The 26,849-nt window shown below is 42.1% G+C and overlaps 1 protein-coding gene across 11 annotated transcripts in view; it reads right to left on the minus strand.

Annotated features, from left to right (window-relative positions):
* SMOC1 (SPARC related modular calcium binding 1) overlaps positions 1 to 26,849 on the minus strand; it is a 254,548-nt gene that overhangs the window by 64,125 nt on the left and 163,574 nt on the right. For all 11 annotated transcript variants that reach the window (XM_053602450.1, XM_053602449.1, XM_053602448.1 and 8 more), the window contains 2 exons: positions 22,656 to 22,821; positions 21,141 to 21,253 (listed from right to left, as the gene is read on the minus strand). In XM_053602450.1, the coding sequence (XP_053458425.1) occupies positions 21,141 to 21,253; positions 22,656 to 22,725 (183 nt within the window). In that variant the 5' untranslated portion in view covers positions 22,726 to 22,821. The remainder of the gene's footprint in view (positions 1 to 21,140; positions 21,254 to 22,655; positions 22,822 to 26,849) is intronic.

Below are 26,849 nucleotides of genomic sequence, written 5' to 3' on the forward strand. Positions count from 1 at the left end.
GGTTAATAAACTGCAGGGCCTTGCTGTATTGCTTTGCTCTGCCCAGTCCTGCTATCATGTCGTTCACGATGCTTGAAATCATTTCCTTCAGCAATGATCCCTCCTAGAAATCCATCTTGAAGTGCCTCAACACTTCAAGGACAACTGGGATGCCACCCAAGGCATAATACCCTCTCACCCTGGCTTACATTCTCTCCATTGTGCCTCTTTGTAAAGTAGAAAACATGAACCACATAGGACAGGCTTGACTCAGCATTCTTTGTAGCTACTACCACCCTTTTAATGAAATCACCACTATCCTGTACATGAACATTTCCTAGTGGGAAAAGTGCAACTCAAAAGCTGAAGGCCAGAGGATATTTTTCTCTTTTGGCAGTGGGAGTAAAAGACTGTTTTTTTTTTTCTTTTTAATCTACCCATTGCTCTAAATCACTTAGCAAGTCTTTGGAATAAGCCAATGATGAGTGAAACTTTAGCATCTTGCTGTTCGTCCTACTTGAGCAAACCCTGACTTGGTTTCAGGTTAGTATTTTCAGCTGCCCCCTTCTCATTGGGCTGTATTCCCTACACAATGTGTGAGAAGTGGTGTTCATCCATGGGCATTGTGGCTTCTGGCAGAAGCCCGAGTCTCCAGACTGAGACGGCCGCTTCTTCCTCCAGAACACCACTCTCTACCAGAGCTGCAGGATGGCACTGTTGACTGAGTTTGCATGAGATTCACCTAGAGGGCTTATTAAAACATTGCCAGGACCCACCCACAGAACTTCTGGATCATCAGTCCTAAAGTCATCTGGAGAATTTGCAATTCTAGCAAGTCCTCTGGTGATGCTCTTGCTGCTCAGTCCAGGGACCACACTTCAAGAACCACTGTTTCAAAGGGAACATCCCACTTCACTTCTTCTGGTCTCCATCACTAAATCCTAAAGAAACAAGTACCTTTTTAGGTGGGAATTTGGTAATATGGAGCCTTGCGACCATACTTGGTTTCTCTGCTTCTGTTGTTTCAATGACGTGGGAATTTTAATGCATAGATATAGTGACTGAAGCATTAAATCTTTTGGGTGACTTCACACATGGAAGAGAGCGTGACTGCCTTGAGAAGGGGAGCGGACGAGAAGGAAGGGATGGCGTAATCCTTTTGGTCTGTCTAACATGAACTGTTCTTGCCTCAATTTGGAAAAGTTTATCTCACAAATTTCCCCTCATCTTTGTTCATGTTTGGCTGAGGATCAGTAAGATGTAGAAGGAAAAACATGGTTTGGAAACAAAAGACATAAGTACCATCTCAGCTACTACCTGTGTGACTTTGGTAAACTCACTTAACCTCTCTGAGCCTACCCATGAAGTAGTGCTAATGGTACCACCTAGAAGGTTATTGAGAAGAGAGAATGAGACGAGATATGGAAAGCATCTGAAGGGGTGTCAGGGGTAGGGCATGCACTGAACACCTGCTGATTTCATCTTTCCCCTTCCCTTTTGCAGGGAGGATCTGGCCATAGCCTCAAAGCTCTGCTGTTCTTGTTGGCTATAGGCACTGTCTTCTACTCTATGCCAAGTCTAGGGAGGCCTGTCTATTGGGGAATGAAGAATTTTCCTGTAAGAGTATTTACCTCAACTGCCAGAATTCAAGAGCTGATGCAGGCAAGCTAGACAATCTTCAATTTAAAATCCTCCTAAATATGGGAGTCTTTGTCAACTACATTTTTATGACTTGATGGTATGATATGGTTGCCAACATGACATTACTTAGAAGTGTTGTGTTTAGAACAAGAGACAGCCCCATTCTTCTCCAGGCTGTTCATGACGACATCTGAAATCTTGTGTCCAGTCTGGGGAAGGATGCTTTATAAAAAGGGCCTTGGCAAACTAGATTTAAGAGAAAGAGGCCAGGAGGAAAGAGACATAAATCTCAACAATGTGGGACTGAGTGACAGAATCAAGGATTTCTGCCAGGGCAAAAAAGAAAAAAACATTTCAGCTAAAAGAGAGAATGTCACAAGGACATAAGGGTATTGGTCCTCAAATATTTCTGTAGATTCTGTAAGTCCCATAACTAGAGATCTGTTAGAAATTTTAGAAAGATAGCTCTCAAGTCCACATAAAGATGGGCTTTCCAACAAACTTGTCCCAAAATGTATCACGGATTTTTTGGTTGCAGGAATATTTCCTGTGTCTGGTGGTAATCAAGCAGAAGGTGGAAGACTACTTCAGGAAAAATTAATTATAAGTGTACCGAGCCTGGATGGGGGCAGGGTAGGGAAAGGAGGAAGATAAACCAGGCAGCGCTGAGGTCCCCTTTAGCCCAGAAGGCCCACAGTTCTACAACCCTGCTGCAAATTCAACTTTTGCTGCTTAATAGTAAGGTGGAAATTTATAAACCAGTACCTAATTGCCAGACCATTATTTCAAGTATAGGATGAAGAATCTTTTCTTATATTTTCAAAAATGTTTTAACACCATCCCCCCACCACACATACAAAGGTATTTTAAAAACCCAAGTGTTAGGGCTTCGGGGACACAAGGAATTTTGTTTTCTTGACCCCGCCCTTCTGTTTGGTGCCTAGAATGATCCAGGCCTTGTAAACAGCAAATATGACACCTCTTGTTCTTTTACTATTTTTCCATCTTGGGAGGAAAATACCAAATATATGATCATTCTTAAGAAATGCCCAATAAGAAAGGGAGGAGAGCAAGATGGTGGCCGATTAACAGCTTCCTTGCATCTGGGCACCGTGAGTCCGGGGAGATAGGACTCCAGGCATCTCTGGCTGGTGGGATCTGCCTATCATCACCCCTGCGAGGATACAGAGAGTCAGCGAGAGACTTCTGGACCCCAAGAGGAGGACTAAAACAGTGGAAAACTGGCAAGTGGTTGCGTGTGTTCAATCGGTCTAAACCCGCCGGCAACTGTAAGTTCAGTAGCAGCGAGACTGCAAACCGGAAAGGCCTTACCTGTGAACTGTTTTGGTGTCTTTGGACTTGACATTCAGTTGAGCTGCCTTGGGGAGAGCCTGAGCGGGAATGCGGAGAACTTTGGCCATTGTCTAGGGCCCCAGTCTGAGCCGCTGAGCCAGACAGAGCTAATAGTGTTTGGCTGTGGGCCACAGGGAGCTATTGTGAGCGATCTGCCCTGGCAAGCTCCGCCCTCAGGGTCGCAGAGCTAGAATCAGGTGGGAGCTGGTAACCCAGCACCCAGTAGCCTAAGGGTGGGGTCTGAGCCACCTTGCAGCCCTAACCCTCAGGGGCAGAGTGAGACCGGTTTTGGCACACTGGGTAAGTGGATAGCCACTTCAGCAGTGATTCCAGCGACAAGCACTTTCCTGGGAAGGCTTCTGCTCAGCAAGCTTACAAGTTCAAAGTGCCTTTTAAGTGGGCTGAAGAGAGATTTAGGGTATTTACCTGCTGGGGTTTGAGATATCAGCAGCCTCCAGTCGTATCAGAACTGTGATTAACATCTCATACCCCAGAAGACCACGTGTTGCCCAGACAATATTCAACAACATATACATACTGCTTTGTTTTTGGTTGTGTTTTGAGTTTTTTTGTGGTTTTTTTTGTTTATTTGTTTTTGTTTTTGTTTTGGTTGTTTTTTTGTTTATTTTGATGTTGTTGATGTTGTTTTGTTTTTTAATTTCAACCTTTTCCATACAGATCTTTTTTCTTTCTCAATTTTTCTAGTTTAATTATAATTTCCCATTGCTGCCTTTTTTAATAACTAGAAATTCATTTCTGCTACTGTTTCTACTGCTATTATTTGGTTTTTCACCCAATTTTATCCTGTAAAGTTTTCTGTTTGCTTGTTTTGGTTTGACTTATAGCATTTTTGTCTTTCCTCTCTACTTGGTGGAGGTGGGGTACTGTGTCAGATCAGGTTAGCAAAGAGCTGCTGACCTCAAGGGACCCACCCAACTGGGCACCCACAGAAGGTGGTTTTTTTTTTTAAGGTTGTGTCAAAGTACCCTACTGTACACCTATATTGCTCTGTCTCACTATTTCTGTGCCTCTCTTCATTTTGTCAATATTCCTTTTACCCACCCCCTCTCCTTTCTCTATTTTTTTTTTCTTTCTTTTCACTCGGTCCTCCTTTCTTTCATCCCTTTCTTGCTCTTCAACCTTCTCACCCTTCTGGTCCTGTACCAAAAGGACTCATCTAACCTTTAGTCCACAGGCACGAGAACTTAAAGAGCAAGAGGAAGTGAAAGGAAAATTAGGGCAAGGAAACAGATAAAAGAAATCACTCATGAGGAAGAATCAGCAGAAAACTCCAGGCAACATGAAGAACCAGTCCAGAACAACCCCGCCAAAGAACCATGAGGTAGCTACTGCAGAGGATTCCACCTGTAAGGAAATGTTAGAATGACAGAAAGGGAATTTAGAATACACATGATGAAAACAATGAAAGAAATGATGGAAATAATGAAGGAAACTGCTAATAAAGTGGAAAATAACCAAAAGGAAATCTAAAAACAGAATCAAATAAGAGATGAACGATAGAAGAATATAAAAAGGATATAGCAGAGCTGAAGGAACTGAAACAGTCAATTAGGGAACTTAAAGATGCAATGGAAAGTATCAGCAACAGGTTAGACCATGCAGAAGAAAGAATTTCAGAGGTAGAAGATAAAGTTCTTGAGATAACTCAGATAGTAAAAGAGGCAGAAAAGAAGAGAGAGAAAGCAGAACGTTCACTGTCAGAATTATGGGACTTTATGAAGTGTTCCAACATACGAGTTATAGGAATTCCAGAAGGGGAAGAAGAATGCCCCAGAGGAATGGAAGCCATACTAGAGAATATTATAAAAGAAAATTTCCCAAATATCACCAAAGATTCTGACACACTGCTTTCAGAGGGATATCGGACCCCAGGTCGCCTGAACTCTAACCGAGCTTCTCCAAGACACATTGTGATGAACCTGTCCAAAGTCAAGACAAAAGAAAAGATTCTGCAAGCTGCCAGGAATAATCGCCTGTTGACCTACAGGGGCAAATCCATCAGAGTGACCGCAGACTTCTCTAATGAAACTTTCCAAGCAAGAAGACAATGGTCATCTACCTTTAATCTACTTAAACAGAACAATTTCCAGCCCAGAATTCTGTACCCTGCTAAGCTAAGCTTAAAGATTGATGGAGAAATCAAATCATTTACGGACATACAAACATTGAGGAAATTTGCCTCAACAAGACCAGCTCTACAGGGAATACTTCAACCTGTTCTGCACACTGACCACCACAATGGATCAGCAGCAAAGTAAGAACTCAGAAATTAAAGGACAGAACCTAACCTCCACACTGATGCAAAAGATAAAACTAAGCAATGGACTCTCACAAAATAAGATGAATAGAATACTACCACAGTTACCAATTATCTCGATAAATGTTAATGGCTTGAATTCCCCACTGAAGAGACATAGATTGGCTGACTGGATTAAAAAACACAAGCCATCCATTTGCTGTCTGCAAGAAACACATCTGGCTTCAAAAGACAAATTAAAGCTCCGAGTCAAGGGTTGGAAGACAATTTTTCAGGCAAATGGCATTCAGAAGAAAAGAAGAGTTGCAATCTTATTTTCAGATTCATGTGGATTAAAAGCAACTAAAGTCAAAAAAGACAAAGATGGTCACTTTATATTGGTCAAGGGAAAAATACAACAGGAAGATGTTCCAATTCTAAATATTTATGCACCTAATTTAAATGCTCCCAGATTCTTGAAACAGATCTTATAGAGTCTGAGCAATATGATATCTGATAATACCATCATAACAGGGGATTTTAACACTCCTCTTACAGAGCTGGACAGATCCTCTAAACAGAAATTAAACAAAGATATAAGAGATTTAAATGAGACCCTAGAACAACTGTGCTTGATAGACGCATATAGAACACTCCATCCCAAAGATAAAGAATATACATTCTTCTCATCACCCCATGGAACATTCTCCAAAATTGATCATATCCTGGGACACAAAACAAATATCAACAGAATCAGAAGAATTGAAATTTTACCTTGTAGCTTCTCAGACCATAAGGCACTAAAGGTGGAACTCAACCCTAACAAAAACGCTCGACCCCACACAAAGGCATGGAAATTAAACAATCTTCTGTTGAATAACAGATGGGTGCAGGAAGAAATAAAACAGGAAATCATTAACTTCCTTGAGCATAACAACAGTGATGACACAAGCTACCAAAACTTGTGGGATACTGCAAAAGCAGTTTTGAGAGGAAAATTCATCACTTTAGATGCCTACATTCAAAAAACAGAAAGAGAGCGCATCAACAATCTCACAAGCCATCTTGTGGATTTGGAAAAAGAAGAACAATCTAAGCCTAAACTCAGTAGAAGAAAAGAAATATCCAAAATCAAATCAGAGATCAATGAAATTGAAAACAAAAGAATCATTCAGAAAATTAATGAAACAAGGAGTTGGTTTTTTGAAAAAATAAATAAAATAGATAAACCATTGGCCAGACTAACGAGAAATAGAAAAGTAAAATCTCTAGTAACCTCAATCAGAAATGATAAAGGGGAAATAACAACTGATCCCACAGAGATACAAGAGATCATCTCTGAATACTACCAGAAACTCTATGCCCAGAAATTTGACAATGTGAAGGAAATGGATCAATATTTGGAATCACACCCTCTCCCTAGACTTAGCCAGGAAGAAATAGAGCTCCTGAACAGACCAATACTTTATGGGGGCAAGACATGATTGCAAGAGGGACTTTACCTAACAATTGCAATCAGTGTAACCTGGCTTATTGTACCCTCAATGAATCCCCAACAATAAAAAAAAAAAAGAAAGAAACAATAAAAAAGCTTCCAACCAAAAAATGCCCTGGTCCAGATGGCTTCACTCCAGAATTCTATCAAACCTTCAAGGAAGAGCTTATTCCTGTACTGCAGAAATTATTCCAAAAAATTGAGGAAGAAGGAATCTTCCCCAACACATTCTATGAAGCAAACATCATCCTGATACCAAAACCAGGAAAAGACCAAAACAAAAAGGAGAATTTCAGACCAATCTCACTCATGAATATAGATGCAAAAATTCTCAAAAAAATCCTAGCCAAAAGATTACAGCTTATCATCAAAAAAGTCATTCATCATGATCAAGTAGGTTTCATCCCAGGGATGCAAGGCTGGTTTAACATACGCAAGTCCATAAACGTTATCCACCATATAAACAGAGGCAAAAATAAAGAACACATGATCCTCTCAAAAGATGCAGAAAAAGCATTTGATAAAATCCAGCATCCTTTTCTAATTAGAACACTGAAGAGTATAGGCATAGGTGGCACATTTCTAAAACTGATTGAAGCTGTCTATGACAAACCCACAGCTAGTATTTTACTGAATGGAGTAAAACTGAAAGCTTTTCCTCTTAGAACTGGAACCAGACAAGGTTGTCCTCTGTCACCTTTACTATTCAACATGGTGCTGGAAGTTCTAGCCAATACAATTAGGCAAGACAAGGAAATAAAGGGAATCCAAATGGGAGCAGAGGAGGTCAAACTCTCCCTCTTTGCTGACGACATGATCTTATACTTAGAGAACCCCAAAGACTCAACCACAAGACTCCTAGAAGTCATCAAAAAATACAGTAATGTTTCAGGATATAAAATCAATGTCCACAAGTCAGTAGCCTTTGTATACACCAATAATAGTCAAGATGAGAAGCTAATTAAGGACACAACTCCCTTCACCATAGTTTCAAAGAAAATGAAATACCTAGGAATATTCCTAACAAAGGAGGTGAAGGACCTCTATAAAGAAAACTATGAAATCCTCAGAAAGGAAATAGCAGAGGATATTAACAAATGGAAGAACATACCATGCTCATGGACGGGAAGAATCAACATTGTTAAAATGTCTACACTTCCCAAAGCGATCTACCTATTCAATGCCATTCCTATCAAAATACCAACATCGTACTTTCAAGATTTGGAAAAAATGATTCTGCATTTTGTATGGAACCGGAAAAAACCCTGTATAGCTAAGGCAGTTCTTAGTAACAAAATTAAAGCTGGGGGCATCAGCATACCAGATTTTAGTCTGTACTACAAAGCCACAGTGGTCAAGACAGCACGGTACTGGCACAAAAACAGAGACATAGACACTTGGAATCGAATTGAAAACCAAGAAATGAAACTAACATCTTACAACCACCTAATCTTCGATAAACCAAACAAGAACATACCTTGGGGGAAAGACTCCCTATTCAATAAATGGTGTTGGGAGAACTGGATGTCTACATGTAAAAGACTGAAACTGAACCCACACCTTTCCCCACTCACAAAAATTGATTCCAGATGGATAAAGGACTTAAATTTAAGGCATGAAACAATAAAAATCCTCCAAGAAAGCATAGGAAAAACACTGGAAGATATTGGCCTGGGGAAAGACTTCATGAAGAAGACTGCCATGGCAATTGCAACAACAACAAAAATAAACAAATGGGACTTCATTCAACTGAAAAGCTTCTGTACAGCTAAGGAGACAATAACCAAAGCAAAGAGACAACCTACACAATGGGAAAGGATATTTGCATATTTTCAATCAGACAAAAGCTTGATAACTAGGATCTATAGAGAACTCAAATTAATCCACATGAAAAAAGCCAACAATCCCATATGTCAATGGGCAAGAGACATGAATAGAACCTTCTCTAAAGATGACACACGAATGGCTAACAAACACATGAAAAAATGTTCATCATCTCTATATATTAGAGAAATGCAAATCAAAACAACCCTGAGATATCATCTAACCCCAGTGAGAATGGCCCACATCACAAAATCTCAAAACTGCAGATGCTGGCGTGGATGTGGAGAGAAGGGAACACTTTTATACTGCTGGTGGGACTGCAAACTAGTACAACCTTTCTGGAAGGAAGTATGGAGAAACCTCAAAGCACTCAAGCTAGACCTCCCATTTGATCCTGCAATCCCATTACTGGGCATCTACCCAGAAGGAAAAAAATCCTTTTATCATAAGGACACTTGTACTAGACTGTTTATTGCAGCTCAATTTACAATTGCCAAAATGTGGAAACAGCCTAAATGTCCACCAACCCAGGAATGGATTAACAAGGTGTGGTATATGTGTACCATGGAATACTATTCAGCCATTAAAAAAAATGGAGACTTTACATCCTTCGTATTAACCTGGATGGAAGTGGAAGACATTATTCTTAGTAAAGCATCACAAGAATGGAGAAGCATGAATCCTATGTACTCAATTTTGATACAAGGACAATTAATGACAATTACGGTTATGGGGGGGAAAGCAGAAAGAGGGATGGAGGGATGGGGGTGGGGCCTTGGTGTGTGTCACATTTTATGGGGGCAAGACATGATTGCAAGAGGGACTTTACCTAACAATTGCAATCAGTGTAACCTGGCTTATTGTACCCTCAATGAATCCCCAACAATAAAAAAAAACATAAAATAAAAAAAAAATGCCCAATAAGAGAGATCCTCATGTGTAGGAGCTTTGTTCAGATCAGAACTATGAAAAATCTGGCTGGTGCTGGGACAAAGGTGGCCCTCTGGAGTGGAAGCCTTTTCTTCATTTCCATGTCTAACTTCACTTTTTTTTTTTTGAGGCAGAGTCTCACTTTGTCACCCTCGGTAGAGTGCCGTGGCATCACAGCTCACAGAAACCTCAAACTCTTGGGCTTAAGAGATTCTCTTGCCTCAGCCTCTCAAGTAGCTGGGACTACAGGTGCCCACCATAATGCCCAGCTATTTTTATTGATGTAGTTATCATTATTGCTTAGCAGGTCCAGGCCGGGTTAGAACCAGCCAGCCTCTGTGTATGTGGCCAGTGCCCTAACCACTGAGCTATGGGCACTGAGCCTCTAACTTCACTTTTAATTAAACTTTCTTGTCTTCATACCTCCCACCTATGTTCCTATTATCTTTTTCTATTTTTGATGTAGAATAAAATTCTGACCCTATCAATTTCAGTTGACCGACCTTCCTTCCTAGAATGTTATATGCACTCACAGTGCAGGGGCAATAGCCCTAAATGTGTGTGTATCAATGGGGCTGCCTGGAAGTTTGCCTAACCACCTGATTGGACGTTGGCTATTGTCTAATGAAATCCTAAAAATGTGTAGCATTTTTGTTCTCCAATGTCATCAATTCAACTCTCTTCCCAAGGTTGGTGCACATCCTCCCAATCGCCTGCGGCACCACTGCGGGATGTCCATTTGGTTTTTGCTTGCCCACTTCCCAAGATGAGAAGTTCAACATCTTAGAGTCAGACATTCTATCTGTGGACTCCTCTACTTGTAAAAAGGTCTTCCCTATTTTGAGTCAGAAGCCTATTCTTTGCACACCTTACTCAGTGCTCCCAGATCAGTCCTGTGGGACTAGACAGTAAAAGGGTTCTCACAGATAAAGGCTGAAATCCGGCTCTTTATCCCTTTGGTCATCTATTTTCCATCTATCCTTTGTTTCTTCTCATCTCCCTACCAAGCATCTCTGTCTCCTTTCAATATTCTTCATGTGACATAATTTCCTGACCTTAGTCAACCTCAGTCACCCTCCTGGATATGTCCTAGTTTGGTAACATCACTATAAAAGATGGTGATATCCTTTAGAGTGGCAAGATGGGAGACTGGTTAGGACCAAGAACTCTGGAGCCAGGCTACTTGGGTTTGAATCTTGACTCTACCCTTCTCAAGCTGCATGACCCTGGCAAGCTGGGCAGCTTCTCGGGGGTTCAGTTTCCCCATTTACAAAATGGGGATGTAATAGCACTTACCTCATTGGTTGTGGAGGATTAAAGACATTAATAATGTGTCAGGCATGTATAAAACAGCCTGGCACATTGTGTATGAGTGAAGAAATAGGCATTATTGGTGATGGTTGTTATTATCAAAGAAAGAATAGCAGAGAGAGTGATTGAAGGCCTCTCTGAGGCTTCCTTTTGCCAAAAGCATCAGGAGGGCCCGAGAAGCAGGCTCCTGGTAAGTAGCCTTCCTCCTAAGTATAGCCCCTTGGAGAAGAGCAGCTACAGATACAGCCCAGAGCTCTCTTCTTTCATTTCCACAATAGACAAACTGCAAGGAAAGAATCACCAAAACTACAGAGAGCCCACATGCCCAGCTGGGAGCACCCAAACACTGCCCATCTGCTCAAAGCAAATTATGCCAAGTAGTCTGGGAGAGGAGGCACAGTGGCCTTTCGGCTACTGAACAGCCATTGAACACTAGAGCAGAGGAGAGGCTGGACTAGGCAAGTCCCCAGAAAACACAATGGATACTGTGTTCTAACCACAAAGCATGTTCCACCCACTCTCATCTTATTGCATATCCCTGCACCTGATGGGTGACCCATGGGTAACAGTTCTCACACTGAAGAGGTGATGGTAGTGGCTCCCACCACATGCAAGAGATTAGACCAATCACTTTCTAGATGAGTCCTTCCTGCAGATGAATGGAATAGGACTTGCTGCCATCATAAATTCATAACTGCATAACTTAAGATTGCTCATTCACTGCAAATTATATGCCATCCAGACTTTCCACAGGAAGGCAAAAAGGCTCACTGTTAGTAACCCATTATTTCTAATTTGAAAAAGAAATTAGTCTATTGAAGGTTGAGAACTCTTAGAGGTATACAAGTCTCATCTTTGGTGAGGAGAGCTTCCCACCCCCAGTTTGCACCTTTCTCTCCCCCATTTTCCTTTCCCTTACAAATATCAAACCAAGGTCACTCTACTGTCACAAAACCTTAGACCACAGCACATCTACAGCTTCCTGGCCCTCCTGGATACCTTTCCCTGGTGAAAGGAGCTGGCATCAAGCCCACACAGGGGTACAGAGCAATAGTCATCCCTCTGTTCATCTGAAAAGGAAAAAGGAGATTGTAAAACTTACTACAAAGTTATAGTAATCAGAACAGTGTGGCACTGGCAGAAAGCTAGACAGGTAAATTAATGGAATAGAATTGAGAGTCCAGAAATAAGCACTCAAATTTACGGTCAACCGATTTTTGACAAGACAATTCAAGGAGCAAAAAAAAAGGACTTTTTAACAAGTAGTGCTAAGATAACTGGCTATACACACGAAAAAGAATGAAGTTGAACCCCAACCTTGCACTATGCACAAAAATTAACTCAAAATAGATCAAAGACCTAAACATAATAACTAAAACCATAAGACTCTTCGGAGAAGATACAAGAGTAAATCTTTGTTACTCTGTCTTAGGGAATGGTTTCTTATGTATGACAAAAGCATAAGTAATAAAAGAAGAAAAAGATAAATTGGGCTTTAAAATGAAAACTTTTGGGTCTCAAAGGAAAAATTTTAAGAGAAGACCACCTACAGGATGGGAGAAAATCTTTGTGAATCTTTTATCTAATAAAAGTCTTCTATCTAGAATATGTAAAGAATTTTCATATAACTCAACAATAAAAATATAAATGCTCAACTAGGAAATTGGCAGAGGATTGGAATAGACATTTCCCCAAAGATACAGAAATGGCCAAAACACACCTGAATATATGCTTGACATTTTTAATCATTAGGAAAACACAAAACCACACTGAGATACCACTTCACATGTACTAGGGAGGATAATAATGCTGGGCAAGGTGGCTCATGCCTATAACCCTAGCACTCTGGGAGGCCAAAACAGGTGGATTCCTTGCGCTCAGGTGTTCAAGACCAACCTGAGCTCTACTAAAAATAGAAAAACTGAGGCAAGACGATCTCTTGAGCCCAACTGCTTGAGGTTGCTATGAGCTATGATGACATAGCACTCTACTTAGGGTACCAGAATGAGAATCTATCTCAAAAAAAAAAAAAAGATAACAATAAAAGATGGCCAGTAACAAGTGTTGGCAAAAATATGAAAAAACTGGAAACTTCATACATTGCTGGTGGGGATATAAAATTGTGCAGCCACCTTAGAAAACAGCCTGTCAGTTCCTCAAGAGCTTAAACATAGAATAACCATATGACCTAGCAATTGTGCTCCTAGAATTGAAAAAGTGTCCACACATGTTTATAAAAGCCTTATTTATAATAGACAAAAATGTAAACAACCCAAATGTCCATCAGCTGATGAACAGATAAAAAATGGGGCATACTCATACAAAAGAATATTATTTGATAATAAAAAGAGAAGTAGTGCTGATTCATACCATAATGTCGATGAACCTTTAAAACAGTATGCTGAGTAGAAGAAGCCAGTCACAAAAGCCCACATCTTATGTTGCATTTATAGGAAATACTCAGAATAAGCAAATCATAGAAACAGAAAGTAGATTAGTGCTTGCCAGGGGCAGAGGAGAGAGTTAATAGGAAGTGACTGCTAATGGGTACAGGATTTCTTTTGGGGTGATGAAAATGTTTTGGCATTAGATAGCAGTGATGGTTGCACAACTCTGTGAACACATGGAAAACCACTCAATTGTATATTTTAAAATGGTAAATTTTATGGTGTGTGAATTATATCTCAACAAAGCTACTATTTTAAAGAACACAAGCAGGTGGACAGCCCACAGAGCACAGTGTACCAACCTGTGGCCTAGCTCAACCCTCCCACTTTACATTTGAGCAAACTAAGAACCTAAAAGGAGGAAAACCAGCACTTGCTAAGCAACGATCATGCACCAAGGAAAGGGCGTTTTTGTATAAATTGTCATATGCAGTATCTCAGAGTTTGGAACAAAAGCAACTCCATGAAAATTAGGTGTAAAACAAGTAGCAAGATGCCCTGGACACAGGAGATGTTTAAACTGTAATAATAATGATGCTTATTGAACACTTGACAAAACAGGACAGAGAAAAGCAATCACTTGTCCAACAGTAGGTCCATTTACCATTTATGCTGGTCTATACATAAAGGATGGGCTTGAATTTTTAACAGAATGATTATTTAAAAAAAAAAAGAGAGAGAGAATTGGCATCGTAGAAGGTCCGATGCAGGCTCCACCCAGTACAACACACAGAACTGGCTTTGTCTGCAGCAGGCAAAGGAACCACTTGCGGCTGACACAGCTCAGAACACTCCACCTCATGGGTGCACCCTAGGCCTCTGTACTTTAGCTAGAGAGTCCTCTATTCTGGCTGAGAAGAGCCACACTGTCACTTTAGGTGAGATCTTTCTACCGTAATACAAAAGCACATTGCCTTTGGGCTCTTTGCAGACCTTCAGGCTCATCAAAGATGGACAAATCCTTGCCACCATATCTCAGCACTCCAGCCTGCCAACATTTAATCAGCCAAGGGCAACAAAGGCTTGCATTCATGTAGAGCATAGATACCAGTGCTGGGCACACTAACAGCTCTGACTTAAGCAATAGTAAAGCTATCTATGTAACAAAAACATTTGTACCCCCTTAATATTTTGAAATTGAAAAAAAAAAAAAAGGCATCCAGGCAGCGCCTGTGGCTCAGTGAGTAGGGCGCCGGCCCCATATGCCAAGGGTGGAGGGTTCAAACCCAGCCCCAGCCAAACTGCAACAAAAAAATAGCCGGGCGTTGTGGCAGGCGCCTGTGGTCCCAGCTGCTCAGGAGGCTGAGGCAAGAGAATCGCATAAGCCCAAGAGTTATAGGTTGCTGTGAGCCTTGTGACGCCACGGCACTCTACCAAGGGCGGTACAGTGAGACTCTGTCTCTACAAAAAAAAAAAAAGGCATCCACTGGACACGGTGGCTAATGCCTATAATCCTAGCAATCTGGGAGGCCAAGGCGGGTGGATTGTTTGAGCTCACGAGTTCAAGACCACCCTGAGCAAAAAGCAAGACCTTGTCTCTACTAAAAATAGAAAAAAACTGAGGCAAGAGGATAGCTTGAGCCCAAGAGTTGGAGGTTGCTGTGAGCTATGATGATGCCATGGCACTCCACTAGGGTGACAGCTTGAGACTCTGTCTCAAAAAAAAAAGCATATATACCTTCAGAACTTTCTGGGAATCTGGAAAAGTAAGGACCAGAGAGTAAACCAAGGTGTTTCCAGGACAAGCTAGCCACCCAACTCAGGTCTACAGGGGTGATGTTAAGAAGAAGAGATTCTGTACTGGGGTGGGGAGAGGAGGACAAGACCTGCTTCATAGCTCAACCCCAGGTACCTAGGAAGTAAGCATGTATTTGCCCAGGTTTTAAGAAACATAACAATAAGAACCTTGAAATATTATGGTAAGAACTACAGAAATGACATGGGAGCCCTCTGCCTTTGTCAAAAAATGCACAGAACTTTTTTTTTTTTTGAGCTTCCAACTTCAGAACAAAACATCATCAAGAAGAAATTATAGCTCTCAAGACCCCTATATGAAAGAAAATGATCTCAGGAAATAAAAACATATATACAGTATGCATGCACTGGTTGGGGCAGTGGTTAGAAGGAACAAAAATGGGGGAAATGTTAGTGCCTATAAAACTATGTCAAGAAAGATTGTTCCTGGAACATGGAGCTCAAAGACAGGAAAAATAACACATCATTTTTTTTTCACCTGGAAGTAAAACAATGAATAGTGTTTCATATTTTATAATATTATTAGAACCTCAATCCATCTACACAGAAAATGGCTTGGGAATACATTTGATAATAACCACTCAGCAACCACATAGTCACTCAACATTTATGGAGAGCAGTTCAGTGCTGTGCATCAGAAGACTTGAAAACCTCATGTCCTTTTGACCCAACATACATCTTCTGGAAACATAATCCCCAAATTTCCAGGATTTATGATACATTCAAACAATGTAGTCGCTTATAAAATATGAAGTAGAACTATATGTAATTTACCTAGATATAAGTCTATAATTCAATTATTAAGAAAATTTCATGAACTAAGATGGTATTATAACATTTTTAGTGTAGTGATAATAAGTACACACAAGGAAAAAAATCTAGAAGGTTAGACTTAATTGTTACTATTTCATGGAGATGAAATCAGTGGCTTTATCCTTCTACCTTCCATACTTTTGGATTGTCAAAAATTTTTTTAACAGTGTGGATAGCTTTCCTATTTAGAAAAATTAAAAATAATTATCTTTTTAATTATTTGCTTAGATAAGTCCCTAATATACACACACATATATAAAATTTTTGCTCCTTTAAACAGAACTTAAATGGAAGTCCTTGAGGCTAAATATTTTCACATAGCTTATAGTTATTTCTTTAGAATAATTTCCTAGAAGTGAAACTGCAGGCCCAAAGTGTGGGCACAATTAAGGACGTTGGGCCCCATAAAGTCCATATTGCAGCACCATCGCATTAAAAGTTGGTGCCAATTTACTTTCCCAGTGCAGTGTAGGAGTAGCCTTTTCCCTTCACTCAACCCCGAATACTATCAACTTTGCCAATTTTTACCAAGTTGGTAAGAAAAATAATACCATCACCATTTTATCTGTATATCTTTAATGACAGAGATCTCATCATTCCTATTCACTTTTTGGTTATTTATTATTATTGTGGGTCCTGCTTGTTGATATCTCTCACCCACTTTTTCTATTAGAATCTTTTTCTTTCAGAGTTGTAAGAATTTTTATACAACAGCCAGGTGCAGTGGCTCACTTCTGTGTTCCTAACACTCTGGGTGGCCGAGGCAGATGGTTTGCCTAAGCTCAGGAGTTTGAGACCAGCCTGAGAAAAAGTGAAACCCTGTCTCTAAAAATACCCAGGCGTTGTGGTGGGCACCTGAAGTTCCAGCTACTTGAGAGGCTGAGGGAAGAGAATCACTTGAGCCTAAGAGTTTGAGGTTGCTGTGAGCTATGACATTACAGCACTCTACTGGGGGAAGACAAAGACTATCTCAAAAACAAAACAAAAACCAGAGTTCTGATACAAGATTAGCTCTTTGTCATTAAAGCTAATGTGTGTCCTTTGCTTTTGCATGATTTTTGGGGGGAGGTGCAGCAGGGCTGATTTTAGTTTTGTTTTTTAGAAACAAGATCTCACAGTGTTGCCCACGCTAGAGTACAGTGGTTATTCACAGGTATAATCGTAACACACCATAGCCTCAAACTCTGTGACTCAAGGGATTCTCCTGCCTCACCTCTGCAGGAGCTGGGACTACAAGCATGTTCCACCATGTCCAGCTTTGCTTTAAGGGATTATGTTTAAGGGGTTATGTTCAGAAATTTTAAATTTATATATATTTCTTGACAATAAAATGTATTTAGAACTCCAAATAACTGACTTATAAATGGACTTCTGGGGCAGTGCCTGTGGCTCAGTCGGTAGGGCGCCTGCCCCATATACCGAGGGTGGCGGGTTCAAGCCCAGCCCCGGCCAGACTGCAACCAAAAAATAGCCGGGCGTTGTGGTGGGCGCCTGTAGTCCCAGCTACTCGGGAGGCTGAGGCAAGAGAATCACCTAAGCCCAGGAGCTGGAGGTTGCTGTGAGCTGTGTGAGGCCACGGCACTCTACCGAGGGCCATAGGATGAGACTCTGTTTCTACAAAAAAAAAAAAAAAAAAATGGACTTCTGAAACATTGCCAGTTGTGTGTATATGGCCTTCTACATAGTTACTAAACTCCTAGAAGACAGAAGTCAGGACACTGTTTTGAACCCCCCATAGCAATCAGCATACAGTCCACAATACAGCAGAGCTCAAAAATGTCTAGGCTGAAAATAAACTGTGTCTGGGGATTTGCTTTGAAGCAATGCAATTTGGGAGATGAAAAGGGGGTAAGACAAAACAGAACTGGCCACATGTCAATCACTGTAGAAGCTAGGTGATGGGTACATGGTACACTGTTATTTCTACTTTTTTGTATTGTTTTAAATTTCCATAATCAACATATTGGACTTTTTTCAAAAGTTTAATTGATTGGTCAACAACATCAGAGAAAGAACTTCCAGGATAAGAATGGTAAGGAAAATGGATTACATATGTAAGCATGAAGGCCACTTTTGTAGTCCTCAAAATTTAAAAGCACAGGGCTCAAAATTAGGTAGGTTTGAATGTAAATCTTTTTTAGGTTAGTGACCTGTTCAACTCCTTCAAAACTCAGTTTTCCTTTATAAACAAAGGTATTAATAACTACCTCCAAAGGTTTTAGCAAAGATTAATGGGTGTAAAACTCAGGGGCTAAGACCTAGGAGCACTCAGTAAAGAGTCAACATCATTATCATTCAGTGTTGCACGTGCTTCCCAAGCTCCAGCAAACACTGCCTGATGGTAACAATCCCACGGCCTCCTACTATGACTGATGTTTCAGTTAATCAGCTTGGGCACCAGACAATTGCCTGGCAGAAGACTTGGTAGAACAGATGTCAGGAATGATGCTTCCTATACCCAAAAGAGAAAATAAATAAGACCATAACCAATGACAAAGCCCATAACTCCGGCCCTTACTCAACAGATCACCAAAGACACTTAGTTTCACCTCTGAATGATACAATTATAATCAAGAAACCAGAGTGACGACAAAGTCCTTACAACAGTGGTTCAAACTCTGACCAAATACTGGCATCACTTGGGGAGCTTGAAAAAATACAATGTTTGAGTCCCACTCCCACAATTTGATTTAATGCTCTGGGATATGGGTTGGGTATTGAGACTTTTAAAAATCAAATGCGCAGCTTTGCTGTAGAAAGAAGAGCCAGTTGCATGTGTGAGCTGGATCAAGAGTAGTTAAGAGTCCCATCATTGCCCCCTAAACTTCAAGAGAGAGTTACTGTGTAATATTCACAGGGCTAAAATATGTTAGTAACATCAGGAAGTGTGCCTATCAATATTCTAAAGAATATTAAAGCAATATATATTGTCTCTGAGTTTTGGTCTTGGAAAAAAAAAAAGCCCAGCCAAGTGGTGGTGCAGGTTGAGGGAAGGAGAAAAACATCCATCCCGGCGTTTTGGCAGCTGTCACTGTGACTGAAGCACACTCAAAAAGGCAGCCTCATTTTGCGAAGTTATTGCAGTGTCTTTGATCAGGGGAAAAGCACATCCATTTCAATCACTTGAGCTGAGATGGGCCCGCTGTCTGGCTATCTGGCTGCCTACCAGGGTGAGCCAGCCTCGAGCCTACAGACACATGGCAGTGCTTAGCATGTCAAAAAAATGAGCAGGTTCTTGACTGTCTACACAACCTTTGCTGAACTTCGGGGCCCTCTCTCTCAGCAATTCAGCCTGGACTAATCTGAAAGTTCCTTTTCCCCAGCAAACACCACCTGGTCTGGCTTGGCCTCGCCAAAACAAAAGCTGGCCAGCGGGCTGTCTGTCACGAGGCAGCAAACACTTCAGAATCAGGAGAGCAGGGGTCAACTGTCCTCATAAGCCACACACCCAAGATTGTGCAAGCCTAGAGAAAAGGAAAACCCAAGTCACAGACTCTGCCTTCCTCTCTGTTACCTTCACCCTGCCCCAGCCCCGCAGCTGTCTCAAAGAGGTCTCATTTTCTCCCCTCGATGGGAATTCACAGCAGTGAGGTTTCAAATGTATACAAAGATCACTAGAATAGTAAAAAAAAATGAAAGAGTTCATCAATTTTCAGACATGAGGAGTTTCACGTTTAAAAGATTTGTTTTTTCCTTAAGTGGTATCAACCATAAAATCTTAGGAAGATTTGAGTGGTAGGAGAATAATGATGATGATATAAGTAAGGATACAGCATTTATGCGTTCTAAGTTTTTTCCATGTGTTAACTCACTTAATCCTCATCGCAACCTTAGAAGAGAAGCCATGTGATAATATCTAATAATAGTAATATATAATAATATATAACTTAAGGACTACATAGAATAATTATTATTGTAACACACTATAATAATGGATTTATCAATCTCCAGTTTTCAGATGAGGAAGCTGTGACCTGGAGAAGCTTGGAAATTTGCCTGAGATGGGGGCTGGACTGCACATCCAGGCAGCCCAGTTCCAGAAGCAGCGCTGACCATAGCACCAGACTGCCTCCAGGAGGGCCCTGGAGTCAGGGGCATTTGGGTTTGAACCAGCTTTGCTACTCCACATCCCACTGCTATTGCATCATCTGTAAACAGGGATAAGGCTTGTGCTGAGGCTGAGAGGAGAAAACAGATTGAAGGCACCACTCCCAGGACCGGCAGCTAAGGTCAGTTTAACCTAACGGTTCTCGAGCCTGGCTACACATGTGAATCAACGGGGAAAGCTTAAAACTCTAATGTCCAATTCTTCCATCCCTCTCTCTGCATTTCTGCCCCAACAGGCAGTCAGTCTCAAAAAAGTAATCCCCTGTAACCCATCCAGAAATGAAACCTGAAACTCTCACACCAAAGGCCAGCCAACAGTCCTTGACCCATCGAATCAGAATTACAGGAAAGCTTTTAAACCACTGAAGCCTCTGCCCCCAGCTCTAAGACAGCAAGATTCCCCCCAGATGCTGCTCAATTGGACAATGGAAGTCACAGTCCCCCGTACTTGGCTAAGCTCACCCCTGTCCAGCAACCTCCATCCAGTGGGCACATCCCTCACAGAAGCTCCTGCTCCCCAGGGCTACCTCCTGCTTCAGCCACAACCCCTGTGTGGGAGGGATAGCCAGGGGATCCCTAAGGGGCATCTTACCGTCCCACCACTGCCTGGGTTTTAGAAATTGTCTGTGCCAACATCAACACACTCAGCATTCCTTTCACACAAAGCACTACCCAGAAGATCATACAGGATGAGAGGTGGGACTGCCTGAAAAGAGTTTTTAAAATCTGAGTGTTTGCACACCCATGTGCACACACACAAACACCCACTCACTCCAAGAATCATAGTACACTTTGTGCACTAAGAGGGCTCTGCTTCGTTTACGACTGGAGGTGGGAAGCAGGGAGTACACCGGGGCACTAGTAAGCAGTAGAGGGAATGCGGGGTTGCCTGTGGAAACTGGCAGGAATAAGACAAAATAATCAGCCCGCATTTGACAGAAGAGCAAAGTGCAGGTCTAGCCCTGTGAGGAGAGGGCCGGCAGGGAAGATGGACCAGCGATGCCAGTTTCCTGGCTCGGGCTTCCATGCCTCTTTTCAAGACCCACTGCCAGTTGGCAAGAAGTGGTGTGGAGGGCCCAGGAGGGGAGGGAGCTCAGAGGGGAGCTGAAGAGCCTCTCACTCAGCAGTTTCCCAGAAGGTGAAGGCGCCAAGTGGCCCTCACACTCTCGGACACCTCCCCTCTGCCTAAGTCCAGGCAATGGCCCAGGAGAATTGTCTGAGGCCTCACCTGGGTAAAGGAGCCATCCTCGCCGCACTCTGGGATAAATACAGCCTCCTGAGGCTTCTTGGCTTGCTCCAGGGCTTGAGCCCGCTCCAGGCGGCACTTGCTCTGGCCAGCATCTAGACAGGGAGAGGAGTATATTCCATATTTCACTTGGATTCCACGCTGGAACCATGGGGCAAAATGGTTGCCCTCAGCAGAAAGGGTGAGAGAATGCAGTTGCACCTGCCCAGGAGCGGCACCAGTGGTCTGTCTGACAGCAAGAGTGTGGTGGCTAGGGGCTGTCACTCAGCCCATCTTCCTTATAATGTCATTCTTAGAAAAGTAAGAAGTGGAGGCTTCACGTGTATACATAGCACAGGTTCTGCCCATCTTTTCTCCCAGGTACCCCTACCCTCACCAGAGGAAAAAAGTTTCACTTACATTATTTTTCACCTGGCTTATGCCAAAACTAATAAATCCAAGAGGGCTTAAAGATATGTTATGATACAAGAATAGCAAACATTTTCTTTAGAAAAATCACAGGTCTAGGGCAGCCTGCTTAGCCTCCTGTCACTCCTATGATGGCTCTAAGCTGTCCAGGGTCACAAACTCAAATATCTGCAAGATACGGGAAGGCAACATAAATTAGAGAAATGAGCCAGGCATGTCAGGAATGGCACTCAGTTCTTTGTTTTTATTAAATCATAAACACATAGATCTTACATACATTAATGCATTTATGGGGTACAAGTGCTGATTTCATATTGAATTAGGAGCATTTACATCATACTGGTTAATATATACCTCATCTCCTTTACTTAATTATTGTGTTAAGACATTTATACTTTATACTTAATAGATCAGACATGCACCCTCGCATTATGCATCATAGGTGTGATTCTGAGAGACCATAGGGCAGCAGTTCTTAACCTGTGGGTCGCAACCCATAGGAACTGTATTAAAGGGTCACGGCATTAGGAAGGTTGAGAATCACTGCTATAAGGAGTCCTGAAGATTGTGGCAAACCAGAGAACAGGTTCCTCTTTAAGGCAGGTAGTTCCAGCCATGTGCTGCTTTGCAGGAACACAGAACTTCCATTTTGAAAGAAAAGTACAAAAAGCCAAATTTTTATGTTCAATCTCCCAGTTTTTAATTGTTGCTGCAAATGTTTTTAAACATGTAAGCAGAACAATCAAAATATATTCATCAGCCAGCAATCTGGAATCCCTATTCAGAAGCCAGCAATAATGTCTTGTCATTTAAATATCTACACTAAAAGAAAAGAAAAAGAAAAAGCCCTAGGCAGATAGCAGCACATCTCTCTAAGTCCTAGCCTGATGATAGTGTCTGGAAGACAGAAAAGTGCTTGTTCCTTCAAGTAGACCAGTTTTCCCTTCCTACGCCCAAGCAGAAGAGACAGAGACACAGGATAGCAAACCAAATGGACAGACTTGTTCCAAGCCCCGCTGGTGTGTGCACAGTGAAGGCAGCTGTGATGCCCAGCTGCCTCTCCTTGGCCAGGCAGAGACATACACTCACCTTTGCATTTACCTCGGTGGACCACGCTCAGGGTCAGGTCTCGGCACTTTGCTCGCTGGAACTCACACATGGACTCGTAGGATCTGCCGTCTGAGGCACAGAGGGGTTTTGGTTGAGTCCTGGAGCAGTGGAGGTTGCACTGAGGGTCACGGTCACTTATTAGAAACTAGGTTGTAAAAAAGTGAAAGAGTATAGAGGTTACTTTTGAAAGAAAAGTGAGGACTGGTGTCATAGAAGATAATTTTTCCATGGACTGGGGGGAGGAGAATGGTTTGGGGATGATTCATCTCTGTCTCACATTTTCAGGCATTAGACACTCATAAGGAGCATGCAACCTAGATCCCTCGTGTACACAACTTACAGTAGGGTATGGGCTCTGAGAATCGAATGCCACTGATGATCTGACACGAGGCAGAGCTCAGGCAATGATGCCAATGATGGGGAGTGGCTATAAATACAAATGAAGCTTTGCTCCATCACCCATTGCTCACCTCCTGCTGTGGGGACCTGTTCCCAACTGGCGACAGACCTATACCTGGGGCTAGGGACCACAGACTTATAGTACTAGTTTTCCCTTGGGAAGAAAATCCCAAATAAGTCCAAAGTTGTAAAACCCCAGCGATGAGGGGAAGTGAGCAGCCACAAAGTCTAACCAAGGAAGGCATCCTCTATACATCGTAAAAACAATATTGTCTAATGATTACAGACACTGTGCCAAGTAATTCACGTGCAGGATCTCAGTCCTCACAACAATCCTACGAAATAGTAACTCTATTTTGTAGATAAAGAAATGGGAGTCTATGAAGTGTGACACACACCACACTTTTTTTAAACTGTTTTAAACTTTTTTAAACTGTTTTGTCAAAATGAGATTTCACATTCCTCTTGTTAAAACATGTAGTTTGAGTACCGTGGTTTTTTGTGTGTGCTGTTCAAGGAAGATTGAAAACCTATAACATGAATAATGTATGTTTTTCATTTGAAATCTTGTGAATGTATTAAATGTGTTGCTCTGAAAAAAAAAAAAAAACTTGGTGTGTGTCACACTTTATGGAGGCAAGACATGATTGCAAGAGGGACTTTACCTAACAATTGCAATCAGTGTAACCTGGCTTACTGTACCCTCAATGAATCCCCAAAAATAAAATATAAATAAATAAATAAAAAAGAAATGGGAGTCCAGAGAGATAATTCGCCCAATGTTGCATAGCCATCAGTGGTAGAGGCAAATTTTGAACCTAGATCTGCTTGAAATAAAAGCAAAGCTTTAACCATCAATGCAGATGGATGAGTACTTCTTCAAATCAGGAACTCACTATAAATCTCCAAAGTCCATCTTCATAAAGTTTTATTTGGATAGCCTTGCGCCTCAAATCTACCACCCTTCAATTTCTGCCTGACAGAATACATGTTAAGTGATATTCTGTAGGAAAGGAATTTCCTGATTGTAAAAATAGCAAAAACAATTAGCTTGGGGAATGCTGAGTAAACAGATTTCATTGCTGCAGGACTTCTCAGACAGCTATGAAACATTCTTATGCATTATGAACCTTCAAGAGGTACAGCAAAGTAAAGATAGCTAAAAATTATTTGCTACCCCTCCCACTGAGCTATGGAACCTAATCTCATCCCCCTTAAATCTTGACTAGCTGGCCTCAGAAACTGGCCTGATGGAGAAAATGCTGTGGCAGTAATGTTTTGGGATTTCTGACTATCATACAAATCCTCGCAGCTCCCTCATAGGCCTCTTGCAATTCTCACTCTCAAGTTAACCAGCCACTATGTAAGAAGCATAACAACCCTGAGACCACCATACTATGAGGAAACCCAAGTTAGCATGTGTCAAAATCATATGGAGAAAGAAATGTCCAACCAGTCCAGGCACAGAGATACGTAAGTGAAGAAGCCTTCCAAGGCGTCTAGCCCCACCTGTCATCTGATTGCAACTAACAAAGATGAAAATAAGTACACCTGACCTTTGAGCAACATGGGTTTTAAACTGCATGGCTCCACTTACACATGGATTTTTTTTCAACCAAATGTAGCTTAAATACATTCTTCATGGGTAGCAAAACCCTTGTGTATGGAAAGCCAACTTTTTGTATGCATGAGTTTAGCAGGGCCAACTGCAGAACTTGAATAAGCAGAGATTTTGGCATACTCAGGGGTCCTGGAATCAATCCCCTGCATATACTGAGGGATGACTGTAATTGCATGACAGACCCCAAATAAGAACCACCCAGCTGAGCCCAGTTAACCTACAGAACTGTGAGAGATAAGAATACCTTGTTTTAAGTGGTTAAGTTTTGTGATCATTTGTTATTGGCAATCAATAAACAGATCGAGGAGCACACCCGATGAAGTATCTCTCAAAGCTTATCTCCCATTTGACCATGAGCACCTTTATCAGTGAACCTCCTGCTAACAACTGTAGAATACATTTGGAGAACAATAATTGGGCCATTGTAATCCATGAGCTTCTGTTCCATAACTCATATTAGAGCATATGGGCCTTGAGAGCTGGGTCCACTCTCACCCACTCCCACATGGCAGAGCCCTGGGCATACTGCAGGACCTTTAGCAGCAAGGGCTGAGGGAATGAACATCCTGCAATAATGCAGGTCAAGGTCAGGAGCGCACATCTGGCTGTCAGTGATGCTAGAGTTGACTATATAATCACATGAAGCTCACAGAGGTTTTGGGAAGGTGTGAATACAAGACCCGCCTCAGATGTGTTTGCAGGCCCTTTGTGTGAAGCAAATAGATGAGACTTGTTGAAGGTAGTACCACACCCTTCCAGGGAGTGCTGGAAACACACACCCCACACTGGCCAAACTCCAAGACAGCCCAAGTCTGTCCATGAGTACACAGACCTCAGGCCAGTCATAAAACCAGTCCTTCCTGCCACCCTGACCTCATGCCTGGATGCTGGCTGCTTAGCACAGGGAAGGGCAGCTGAGGGCCAAAACCACTGCACAGGTCTAATCAGGATGAACAAGGCAACTTGGCCATCTCACAGGTTAAACCTGAGTCCAGCCAAAGGCCCAAAGGGGACTATATTGACAGTATTTGGTAGAGTCTAAGTGCACAGGGTAAAAATAAAAAACATATAAAGTCATATGCAGAGGAAATCCCACTGCCTCCCAGGCTGCCACAGAGGAGGGATGAGTTGATGGGGACAGTAAGAGTAGACAGTGTCATCTACAGTCTACCCCTTCACAAGACCCCTGGTCTCAGCTTTCTCAGGTTCCCCCTTTAGTGGTATCCACTGCCCTTGAGAACCGTCACACAGTTGCCCAAGCCAGGCAGTATCTGTTCCAACCCCTCCCCAGACACCCCACTTCCACCTCGTCTCTGTTCTCAAACCCCGTCCCCTGCTCACTACTGTGGGGACACAATGGCCTGCTCTCTACCTTCCAAATGAGCTACATTTCCCTGCCTCCAGGCCTTGAGACACGCCACTCCTTCCCACTCCTTCCCACCCTGCTTTAGACCTCCACTCACTCTGTCTCTTCTGGGAGGTATTCCCAACTCCCATGGTGAGGACAGAGCCCCTGAAATAAGCTTCTCACACCTCACTTTCCTATCATGGCTCTTAACACAGTTTGTGATGATGAATTTATTTGTACAGTTTGATAAACAATGGAAAGCCAACCTTTTGTATACATGAGTTTAGCAGGGCCAACTGCAGAACTTGAATAGGCAGAGTTCTATTCAACTGAGTTTCTGTATTATACAATCATATTTAACATTATTATTTTGTTTTTATTGTCCTCTGGTTAGGAAGAAGGAAGGAAATCTATGTTCTATGAATTTCTATGTTCTGTGAAGAAACCCCAACTCAGTTCTATGAAGACAAGGATAATTTTGCCTCTCTAATTTGCCCCTGCCCAGCATCTCACACAGTGCTGGGGCACTCCATTACTGGGGGATGAATGCACCCCTGTAGAGGCATTTTCCACACAGTGTTACCTTAAAACCTGCTGGTGTAGCATAGCAGACCTGGCCTCCTAGGCTCCTGCCAGCCTGGGACCCCTGGGGCCACTCTGAGCCTTGCCTTCTCAGGCCAGGTCCCTATGAAGTCAGAAGTCATCATTAGCAGAGGCAACCCACCATTCCCTGTCCTCAGGCCACATCAGAACAAGATCTCTTATCAGGAGCATCCTGCAGTGGGCCTGAGTCCCACCAGCAAGA

This window comes from Nycticebus coucang, chromosome 9 (genome assembly GCF_027406575.1).
Source record: "Nycticebus coucang isolate mNycCou1 chromosome 9, mNycCou1.pri, whole genome shotgun sequence".
Classification (NCBI taxonomy): domain Eukaryota; kingdom Metazoa; phylum Chordata; class Mammalia; order Primates; family Lorisidae; genus Nycticebus; species Nycticebus coucang.